Below are 12500 nucleotides of genomic sequence, written 5' to 3'. Positions count from 1 at the left end.
CAGTTGCAATGTTCTCCTCAACCATGTCCTGTATATTGTATACATTCCAAGCATAGAAAGGCTGCCAACATCAATTATGCACCATTTAATGTTGAACACTTATTTACCCCAGCTGAATGTTTACCTCTACAAGAGTTACCCTCCTCACTCTCAGCTCTTCTTAGCTGTTGTCGTACAACATATATCAGGACTCCCCACTTTCCCTTTGTATTTGATGTGTACATTTATCTTACACACATTCGCCTTCAGTCAGCAGTGTTCAACAGCTGCTTGTTTCCTTCTGTCTAGCTGTACTGTATGCCACCTAAAATGCTACCTACACTAGTACGCTACACACCCTGCACACTACACACTGCTAAACATTGAGTCAGAAGTTTGCAGTCAGACCCCCTGCAGAGTGTTTTAACTGTAAACCTGACACAAACACACGCACGCACACACACACACACCGCGTGTACGTACACACACGTACACACACACACACACACACACACACACACACACACACACACACTAAACAGCTTGCAATTTAGCACAGGCGTTTCCTCTAGAGCTTGGGAGGACAGTGCAGCAGGCGACAGGCGGTATGGGGGCTAACAGGGCGTGAGTTTGAGCTGAGGACGTGCTGCTTGAGTCAGCGGCTCGGTGAAGTCAAATCCCTGCAATGTGTTGTTGTTGTTGTTGTTATTGTTGTTGTTGTTCATCAGTAACAGAAGCCGCAGTAGGAGTTTCCTCTGGGTTCTGGCCCTTTTAAGTAAGAGAGCGTCTGAAGAGGCATAGTCAGCCCAGCACAGCACAGCACAGCGCTGCACAGCGCAAGGCTCCGACACCAAAGGCCCTTCTTCTCTGCTTCAGAACAAGCTGTTCCATGCGTAGCTTTTTATCAGAACCTTTCAAAGCGCTTCTTCTCAGGTTCTCCTTGTCGGTCTCAAAGAGAGGCTGAAGAGAAGCTCGGTAAAGAGCAAAGCACACACTACAGATGCCAGAACTCAGGCTGGGGGCGATGTTGTTCCCGCCAGAGTTCTGTCAGGAACCTTTAAAGCTCAGCCTTGTTCTAAAGTTCTCCTGCTTGTACTTAAAGAGCTCTCTTTGCTTCTGATAAGAATCAGATGGCATGCACAGCTGGTGTTACGCCAGAGTGCTTCATAACTCATAACTTGTGTCAAGGGCAAAAGAGTCCCTTCTATTCATAGCAATATAACACTGTTCTCTAATTTATACAATCCCTCTTTCCTTTCATTCAGAAGGAAACTCACTGATGTCTGTACTGTTATTGACTTAGGGGTTTGCAGAAAATTTATACCTAGACATCTGGCAGATGGTCCAATATAAAGAGTTCTGTAAGAAATGTCAAATCTCAGATGTGAGTATTGAACCCATGTTCCATGTTAGCCTCTGGCCCCAGTCTAAAATAAGACAATATGCAGATATCTGCTTTGGATACATCTGCTGGACAATGGTCCACTGAGGAGTGGCTTCAGTTTAGAGTAGCACCTGGGAAACTCAGTGACAGGCAGATAAAACTGCCAAAGCCGAGATCCATTAAAACAATAAAATCATGCAAATGTGTGCTTCAGCTGTTTGAGTGGGTTTGATCTAACTGACCAACAGGTAGACAGGTATAACAAATAAAAAAGGAAACATCACAAACTGTGTTGTCCCTATCTGGACACAGAGATGTGTTAAAAACAACTCAATTTGTGTTGTTTTCAACACATTCGTTATAAGAGTGTAGGTCAGTGTTTCTCAAACTTGTCAAAGACCACTTAACCAATAAAAAAAAAACTCACGGACCACCTAGCTAAAAGGGTAGACCTGCTCCAACAGACCAACAGTATATTACATAATAGGCCTACTCACTGAACCACCTTGCTTATTGTCTTTGCACCTTGCTTATTGTGCCAGAGGATTCATATGATTTAAACTGCCATAGCTTTCATAGGCTGTGTTGCAGAACTGTTTGGTTGTTCCCCGGACCACACTTTGAGAAACACTGGTGTAGGTGGCCAGGTAGATAGTTGGACAAGTAGATAGGTGGCCAGGTAGATAGGTGGCCAGGTAGATAGTTGGACAGGTAGATAGGTGGCCAGGTAGATAGTTGGACAGGTAGATAGGAAGACTCACCTGGCGAAGCCGACCCCTCTGCTGACCCCGTTGGCGTCTCGGAGGATGCGCGTGGAGATTACATGGCCGAAGGGCTTAAGCATGTTCTCTAGCTCCTGCTCGTCCATGGACACTGGCAGGTTGGAGATGTAGAGGTTAGTGGGGTCCTGCTCCTGTTGCTGTAGCGAGGGATAGAGAGAGAGAGAGAGAGAGAGAGAGAGATAGAGAGAGATAGAGAGAGTGAGGGCGAGAGAGAGAGAGAGAGAGAGAGAGAGAGAGAGAGAGAGAGACAGAGAGAGAGAAAGAGAGAGCGAGAGAGAGAAAGAGAGAGAGAGGGTTTAACACTCAAAATCTTTACATTACTGCACCATTTAGGCATGAGAGCATCCAACATTCAACATCCAAAGAAAAAGAGAGAGAGAGAGAGAGAGAGAGAGAGAGAGAGAGAGAGAGAGAGAGAGAGAGAGAGAGAGAGAGAGAGAGAGAGAGAGAGAGAGACAGGGGCCATACCCTGGGAAGAGACTAGAGGGAGGACGAAGAAAGAGAAGAAGAAAAAGAAGAAGAGAGGGGGACACAAAAAGAAAGAAAGAAAAGGGAGAAAGAGGAGAGAAAAAAGAGGAACAGAGGGTTTACACAGTAATCACAGTAAAGTAATGCAAAGTGATCACAGACACTGCATCTAAGATAATACACTGTAAAGTACTGTAATCACAGACACTGCATCTAAGATAATACACTGTAAAGTAATTACAGACACTGCATCTAAGATAATACACTGCAAAGTAATCACAGACACTGTATCTAAGATAACACTGCAAAGTAATCACATACACTGCATCTAAGATAATACACTTCAAAGTCAGGGAGTGTTCTGACTTCAATGATGTGCATGAGGAAGCCTGAAACTCTATGCCATCTGGTAGCTCAGCTAATTTAGCATACTTCTATGTTTTCCATCAAGGCCCAGCTTAATAAAATGCCAATCCTCATGAACAACAACAACAAAACAGATGCAGTCTGTAGCCACTCAACTTTGAAAAGGTCTTCGTAAAAGTTACACACACTGCCGGCTGAGTCTCCCTGCGGTTCTATTTGGTACCAGCGGGCTAGACAAAATGGAGCACTAGATAAAACAATATTCTCAACAGGGGAAGATTCTGGAGGATTTAGTGCTCTAGGAGTCTTGATTTGAACACCCACTTGAGAAGCAGCGTTCTGTGAGAAGAAACTAAAAGAGAATCCAAACTCTCATGGAGCACTGTGATGATTAAGCCTGAAACACACACACACACACAAACGCACACACACACATGCACGTACACACACACACACACACACACACACACACACACACACACACACACACACGCGCACACACACACACACACACACGTCTGTGCCATCTATGCATCTATGACCATTGCATCTACGTATGCAGTCATAAGTTGGTCATTTCACAGTTCTCTTTGAGAAGCTCTGACACCCACTTCTCTCCAGAAAATGTGATTCACGACAATCAACTATAGTAGTAGCTCTGTTATACTGTCTCAAAACCTGCAGCCATGCTATAATGCACTAAATATCACTGTATAACAAAATACTATTTACGTACATGAACAAATCTAGCATTAGTATACAGTATGCAAGAGAGAAAAAGAGACAAAGTAGGAGGAAGTATGGAGTGTATACAAATACTTCTCCTTTCCCAACATGCTACACTGTGATAAATTATAAGAAGTAGTGAAGTTTCAGTGTATCAAGGAGACTGTAAGTGACCTGTGAATTTTTCATAAGGATGTGCTTTGTCAGCCATGGCCTAATCCTCCCCCGGCTAGTGTAAGGCACTTTTACTGTCACTGAAGACACACACACACACACACACACACACACACACACACACACAGACACACACACACAGACACACACACACACACACACAAGTAAGACATTCTGTGTCTGTGAATACAGTGACCTCTGAGCAGGCTGAGGGGAGAACAGAAAAGCTAAAGCTAAAAAGCTGGAGCTTCCGGAGCTGAGGGGGAGGGCGAGCTCAAAGTCACCCCAACTTGGGCTCACCTCAGCCAGCCCGCCGCCTCTACCAGCCCCCCTCCCGCCCCCTGGCTACCAGACAAGAGAGCGGCCCTGCCCGTCTAGTTGCGCTCGGCAGAAAAGACCAATAACACATTGATTCTCCAGAGAATAAAAAAACAAACGACAGAAACAGAAACAACAAACAGCAACGAACACAACAACAGCAAGAACAGCCACAGCCGTAACAGCAGCAGTTAAACAAGATTGTCTGTGTCTGACCGTGCAGTCCGAATCAATCGGATGTCTGGGCTTTGCGCTAAATACGAAACTCCCCACAGCCACACGGGCTGCTAGTTCACTGACCCTCCACTCCCACTGAACCCTGAATCAGTTAAATCAGTTTACTAAGAACAGGCTGTTGTGTGTGTGTGTGTGTGTGTGTGTGTGTGTGTGTGTGTGTGTGTGTGGGGCAGAGGTCCAGGTGATCCCTCCATCAGGCCCACTCATCCATCACATCTCATCACATCCTTTGTTCTGCCAAGCATACTGGCACACACACACACACACTCCTGCCCACTCACCCTGCCTCCCAACACCATGCTCAATATGATTCAAGCCATAGCCACTTCCTCTGTGAGAGGCAAACTATTGCCTTAAAGGTCACATTCACTGAGAAACCGTTTAATACTTGTTACTTTTGAAATACTATAGCTCATTCCAAGTTGCATATGCATGCTGCACGTGAAAATGATCTTCTACCCCCATTGCCCGCATTAGCCAATGAAAGAAAATACACGGAAAAACAAGCGAATCAGAAAGAGCCCTTCCCAATGACGCCGAAGGGAAACTGACTATTCATGGCCTCGCCCACCTTGGCTTGTGACCGCCTACAGGAAGACTGGAAGATTTTGCAGCTAGGGGATTGTCTCTCTGCAGCTAGTAGGAGCTAACAGCAAGTTGCCAACATGGCGGAAAAAAAATCGTGCCTGTTTTATTGTTTTGGCAATAACACATCAATGTTGCATGTCTTGCCTTAGAAACATGAGTTGAGGAAGAAATGGTTTGGATTTATCGTTGGAACACCACCACCGAAGTAGTGCAACATTAGTTCTGTGTTCCAATCATTTCGACCACACTCACTGCCTTAGAAAGTGGTTTTGCATAGATGTTCTGAAAACCTGATTCTGTACCGTCATGACGATCGACCACCAGCTCACAGGCTGTAAGTACAAACAAACTTTTCCACCTAACGTCTGTTACAAAATAGCATGTTCATATTCTTCACGTTAGCATGCATGAAAAGGGTACAAGCTAGGCTTAGGCTAGCCTATATTACAGGAAGCTACACCAGGCACGTAACTGAAGTGTTCTGTTCGCGACGTGTAAAATCAGAGAATGCCTAATAGGAAGGGCTCTGGTAAAATCCATTAGAGGAATGGTCTATTTTCCCGAACGTAGCCTACAGGCCACTAACACGCCAGGTGTAGCTACTTCCATTGATTAGGCCTATTGGAAGCTAATTGTTGCAGTACATAACGCGAACGGAATGCTTTAGTTACGTGCCTGGTGTAGCTACACTCATAAGAAACTGACCACACCACCCAGAGATTTAGCTTGTTGAACCTATAATCTTCTAACCTAAGCGTTAAACCACAAATAATAATATTAGCAACAATATTTTATGCTCAACTAAGTACGGGTATTGTTCTAGTCTAAACAGGGAAAATCAAAAACACAATACCCCTGCACTATTAGGCTAAGTTGCTATCACTAGAGCTCAGGTATTTACACTTCAGTCTAATTTATGTCTTCTTGCCATTATTACATTGACATACAATGATGTTTTGTTTGATTACTTGCTGTTTACTTAGTGTGTATGTCTTCCAGAGCACATCCTCATGTCAGGCTACACAGCTTTCTAGCCTACATTAGGTCATCACGTTAGAAGCAAAGGTTCATTTCATTTCATTTATTTTTTTAAAGGACAGTGCACATTGATCAACATTTCTGTAAATGTGCCAGTGTTAGCCAGCAGGCTAATTTTCAACTGTAGTCCATTGGCAAGATGTTATACTAGGCACATGGTGGCTAAAAAAACCCCATATTAAATCACATAGCAATTGACATACAGCAATAGAACATAATGCCATAATACTAGCTCCAATAAAACATTTAAAACATAAGACATATAACCATACAGCCAAACAACCCTTAAGGGATCAATAAAGTAACCATCTATCTATCATACATACACCATGGGTTTACAGGACAGCTAAACTATAGAGGCAGACCAACATTAATGTATTATGAGAAGTGCTCACATTTTTGTATGCTCAAAAGCCAGTCCTAAAGATGGTGTGTGAATGTATGGTGAGAGGTGGACGAGGTTTGTGATCTAACTTTTATTGTTGTACTAGTTAGTTTCTAGAAGTCTTTTTCTAGTAGGCTAATACAGGTTCTTACGTGCTCGTCAATGTTTTGGAAAGTCAATTCATGGGTTTCTTCAGGTCACTTTCCACAGGTGTATAAAATCAAGCACCTCGATTATGAATGCAGACTGCATGGTGCTTGATTAATACACCTGTGTAAATGGACCTGATGAAACCCATGAATTGCATAACAGATAGAATTGATATTACCGAATGTCTTCTTGTGGGTGTGCTACTTAGTACATCATACACCTTACCACATTCACTAAAATATTTTTGTTTCCATTGTACCAGTACAGTTTTGTGAGATAGTGAATGTCCTGTGTACTATTAGTATCTTGTAACTTGACAGTAATACATATTTATTTACTTTAGGTACCCAAACAGAATACTTCATGAAAAGTATGAGTATTGATACAAGCACTTCGGATACACCATGGGCATGGGGGCCTGCTACCTCTACTGCCATCAAGCCTGTTCATCCAAGGCCAGCTAGAAGACCTCGGGTTGATCAAGAGGAGGAGGAGGATGAAAGCGACATCTCCACAATAACACCTGATGGCTCCACCTATGGCCCAGCGCAATCAAAGAGCAATGTAATAAAATCATCACAGCCAACGAATGTGTTTTGTGTGTTGTCCCTTTGGATCCCCAGGACAATACAAGCCGAAACAACAACTCAGACCTTTTTCCCTAAATAATCCCAGCACTATTTTACAAAGGATCTGTAGGCCAGATGTCTGCATCATCTGGCAAAAAGAAGACATTGTTAATTCTGTGCATAGTTTGGATGTTCTTGTTTTGTGTTTGCATTATTTTAATAGACTGCAATATTACTATTTGTCAGTGTTTCACGGACCACCTAGCAAAAAAAAAAAAAAACAGTAGACCTACTTCAACAGTATATTACACAATAGGCCTTCTTACTGAACCACCTTGCTTATGGTGTCAGAGGATTCGTATGATTTAAACTGGCATAGGTTACATCAGTGTTGCAGAACTGTTTGGATTTACATACAAGTTGGTTCAATATTGCAAACAACTCATCTATTATATTTTACCACATCTACTTGTGGAACACTTGAGAGAGCTTGCGGACCACACTTTGAGTACTACTGCTGTATGTAAATATAATAAAGTTGTTTATAGACAATTGACCTGTTTTGTATATTTGTTTTAGGAGTTTCATCAGTTTTTGTCCCTTTTAAGCTAAAGGTTTATCTTACCTTTCATATCTTCTGTCTCACAGAGGGCCATAGTCGTCATAGTCGAATGTTTAGTGCATTTTGAAGGGAGTACATTATGCTAAGGCAGACTGGTTCTAATCCTGGGTACAGGGTCATACAGACAACAGGGGTACTGGTGTTGCCCATTTTTCTAACCACATGAGCAATCCCCTTACGAAAAAGTAGTATAGGAATCTTATAATATTTGGGACAAAATATTATAGTAATCTTATAGGAATAATTGGGACATACTGTAGAAGTACTACTAATAACTCTATAATATCCTGTAACCGCTATAGTTTTTCTATAGTAGTCTTATAGTACCTATAGTATGTCCAAATACTATAGTATTCCTATAAGATTACTGTAATATTTAGTCCCAAAATACTATAAGATTCCTATAGTAGGCTACTTTTTCTGTCATACGTGACAGAAAACAACTTGAGTAGGCTAACCTCTGCCAATGCCAGGCTATCAAAGCCATAGTTCTCATTACCGGAGAAGTCTTGCAGCACACATTCTCTGCTTCTGTGGGCATTCTGGTACAATTCCAGCAAAATATAGCTAGGTAGGCGTGTTTGCATTTAGATCTATCTATATATTGGGCTATGACCAAGTGGTCTTTCAATGATAGTATCATGGAATTCAAACCATAACTATCTAGCTATTCCGATAGCATTAGCAGGCTAGGTCAGTGGCTGAACTGCATTTAGGGTGCTTACCTGTGTTGTGAAATAAAATATCTACTAGGAAGATGGCAAAGACTTTTGACTGTGTAAAGAAATAGGTCTTTATTTTAAAACGTTTCCAACTGTTTATTACTTGAAAGCAAGATGACGATTGTCACAAACGTTTACCTCTTTTAGGAGAAATTTTAAGCTGACAGGCAATTGTTACCATTCTATTAAACCAACGTTCACCGACAAACGATCAGGAAGCGGTTCTTCTTCCTACTCGAATACTAGGATCAAACACATGAAGTTGTATCTCCGAAGACATTTTCTGCAACAGTTTTGACTCGAGTTTTAGCCAGGTTTTAGCACTGTAAAGTTGAATATGGAGCATAGCACAGGCAGAATCGGATGAGGACGCACTGGAGGAAGCGTCACAGTACTGTTAGCCAATCAGAGGTGAATTCATTAGCATGTCATTAATATTCATGACTAGAGGCGAAATCCAGTCGTTCCTCCCCGCCCACCTTCCCCACCAAACTAGAACAGCATGAAACAGACGCAGCACAGCATTTTTTTCACCAAAACCGGCTCACAGGGCATTCATCAATACTACAGACCACTGCAAAATTAATGAAAAAACGATGAGATGAGACCTTTAAGGACTCTCCACAAACACAGACACACACACACCCACAGTGCACACACGCATACACACACGCACTAGGGGTGTGCATTGGCACTGCCCTCACAATTCGATTCGATTACGATTCACCAGATAACGATTCAATTCAATTCGATTCTACAATGCATTGCGATGCATCAAAATTCTACTGCACACAAAAAGGCAAATTTTGAGGTCATGAGGCAATACAAGCAGTCAGATATTGAACAACAGATTTTATTGGCTGCTATGTGTGTATTATCCCTTTCCTGTATCTTTGACATAAATATCATTAAATAAATTAAAATTGAATTGTACAGGGTATTGGATATGGCATTTTAATAAGTTTAATAATTTAAACACATTGTAAAACTTAAAGCCCAACTTTGGAGACATCCATGCATGTCGAAATTTGCTGCAAATTCAAAACTGGATTACGTTGGAACGGCAAACTGCACAGGGGACTGCTTTACACCTTTCTGTTAGGGTAAGGTCAGCTGTTTATTCTGATATATGGTTTGTTATGTGTTGAACGTGAAGTATCCCATCGATATGAGTGGGTAGGGAGATGGGCGCAGAACCTTCAGTAGAATTTAGGATTAAATTGAATTATATTATTTACTTTTCTCATGAACCATTCACCACAGCAATTAACGGCTAACATTGTTTAAAAGCTGAGAAAAAGCTCTTTCATGTGATGTGATAGGCTACTTGTGATGTCTATGTGATGAGTAGGCTCGTTCGCGAGTAGTTCAACTGAGAATAATGGGTGAATTTGGATGCACTTTCTTTCTTGCCGTGCGCTGTCACTTTCTTCACTGCGTAAAAGACTAAATTAATTTGCGCTGTGAATGCTTATTTTGACAGGCCATAGGCTAAATAGAAATCGTTATTAGTCGGACGCAAAACAGAATATCGAAAGAAGGGGACACCAAGGCCACCATGGCCTGTAAACCTCTGATTTTCAAAGGGGCATCGATCACGGCCACCTCAAGGGACAACGATGGTCATGGCCGTCGTGAAATTCCGCACACACAGTAACAAAGCCAACTCAGGATGCCAACGATCGACATGGTTCGTGAAGTTAGTTGTATTGCCAACGTGCTTGATTTTAGTGTGGCAGGTTTTACACACCGCGTACTTATTGTCTAGTGTCCCATCCCAACTTCGTAGAATCCGAAATGTGCCCAGATGTCCGCTTTCCAAACTTTGGGTGCATTTTTAATTACCCGTCTATCGCGTTCATCTCCCTCCGTCATCTTGATTCTTTAGTGTTGTTGTTATGCTAGCTAGTGCTGCCGCTTAGCATGTAGCTACAGGCTGCGCATGTCATTACAACGTCGCTCCGGAAATGCCCCCAGAAGTAACTGAAACTTCACAACTTTATTGTCCACTCAATGCCAGAAAATAAACAGTGACATAATCGATTATGGCACGTTGCCGCATCGATGCTGAATTGTGCATGCCCCGCATTGCAATGCATCGCCGAATCAATTATTATTGACACCACTAACACGCACGCACGCACACACACACACACACACACACACACACACACACACACACACACACACACATAGCCTTGGTGGAAAATGTTGTTTGCTCTGCGTAAAGAGAAAGCATTCCCTGTATGTCAGAGCAGCCTTTACAGAGCAGTGCGACTGGAAAAAGGGCTCCTAGTCATCCCATTGCATTTGTTTCATGTTTATTTATTTTTTTGTACCTGACTGGACATCTATAGTCATATGTCATGTGTGTGTTATCTAATGACAGACCTTTGTATCAACTTAAGTTCTTTTGAATATTACAAGTTTTGAACGTCCATTAGCTATTAGCTATTTCTGGTCTGCAGGCATCACTGACCTGAACCCATATTACTCAGTGGGAGCAAGACTGCCGTGGGGGCTGTAATGTGTGTGTGTGTGTGTGTGTGTGTGTGTGTGTGTGTGTGTGTGTGTGTGTGAATGTACACAAGTGCACACACTGATGTCCATCCGATGAATAGGTGTGTCCCTGGTCCTAATTTCTATTGGCCGGTCATTTTTGACCAGAAACACCACAGTACAATGTACAGAAGTTACATAAAACACCCACAATGTTACGCAAATAATCAACATTTACTTTGTGTGTTCAGGTGCCCTGTGTAAACAAAGTTGTGGAGCCTCATGACAAAAAAACACTGTAAATTGGTCAAATGTGAGCAGGGACACAACAGGAGGGCTAGCCTGCAGGCTAACTGTGGAGGAGGACTCTCCCAGGGTCCTCTCCTCTCCTCTGCCAAAGAGCAGAGAGAAAAGATGTCTTTATTCCTGGCACAGACACAGCATTGAGCGCGCTCACACTGGAAAAGCATCTCCTCTCCTCACACAGCCCCACAGCGGGAGTTATCACAGTACACACACAAACACACACACACACACACACACACACACACACACACACACACACACACACACACACACACACACACACACACACACACACACACAGTGCACATCCAACTTTGGTAAGTTAACAGCAAACTAGCTGATGTCTTGATAATGCACAATTGATTGGACAAAAAAATAGAAAGAGAGATGGTTGAGGGTTCATTTTTGTGCTTTGAATGTATGTGTGTGTGTGTGTGGGTGTGTGCTCATATTTGTGGTTTGAATGGTGTTAGTTGTTTCAGGGTGTCTTGTCTGACTGTCATTGTTGTTGTATGCCTTCAGGGAACCGCATGCAGGAGGGATAGCCTATTCAGTTTTTCTTTCTGTTTCACGAAAGGAGCACACACACCTGGGAAAGACTCAAGATGTCAGTTTCTTGGTTCTGAATGTAGGCTAACAACTGAAGTAGGCCTAGTCTGGTGCCCTCTTCCTCTGTCATGCTTTTGATTTCGAGTTTTGACAATGAGCAGCAGGAACAAATTGAACCCACGTAAACAACAATATAGGGTATAGGCCTGCTATCCGTCAGTTATGCTTAAACCCCGTTTTTTAATGCTGCCTAACAGAACATCCAGCTGAACTATAGTTATGAACACTACTTTAATCGTTTCCATATTTAATTTTACGCACATATTTAATTTGCGGGAGTGCAGTGAATCATCGGTTTGTCCCGCACCCGCGAACGCACCTCTCTCATCCCGCCCGCTCCCGCAAAGAGCTTTGAAAAGTTGTCCCGCGCCGCACTCTTTTGTGTCGGGACCCGTGGGTCTACTGCGGGAGTGCAGACCTCTAATGTGTACATTATTAAGAACAAGCTTTAACTTTTGACCCTAAAACTCAGCTGCCCTTTAAAGACTGGTGGTGCCATATTTTCCTCCAAAGCATGAAGGCGGAATAAAAGTTGTTTTCCACGTCTTGATCTGTGGCTGTCATGTCTAGCTTACCGA

The 12500-nt window shown here is 42.7% G+C and overlaps 1 protein-coding gene across 1 annotated transcript in view; it reads right to left on the bottom strand.

Annotated features, from left to right (window-relative positions):
* LOC121696184 (RNA-binding motif, single-stranded-interacting protein 3-like) overlaps positions 1 to 12500 on the bottom strand; it is a 169614-nt gene that overhangs the window by 75079 nt on the left and 82035 nt on the right. Inside the window, exon 5 of the mRNA XM_042077529.1 lies at positions 2125 to 2282. Coding sequence (XP_041933463.1) covers positions 2125 to 2282 — 158 coding nt within the window. The remainder of the gene's footprint in view (positions 1 to 2124; positions 2283 to 12500) is intronic.

Source organism: Alosa sapidissima, chromosome 21 (genome assembly GCF_018492685.1).
Source record: "Alosa sapidissima isolate fAloSap1 chromosome 21, fAloSap1.pri, whole genome shotgun sequence".
In the NCBI taxonomy this organism is placed as follows: Eukaryota; Metazoa; Chordata; class Actinopteri; order Clupeiformes; family Clupeidae; genus Alosa; species Alosa sapidissima.
Note: the sequence above shows the minus strand (reverse complement) of the source record. Positions and strands in the feature narration are given on the sequence as shown.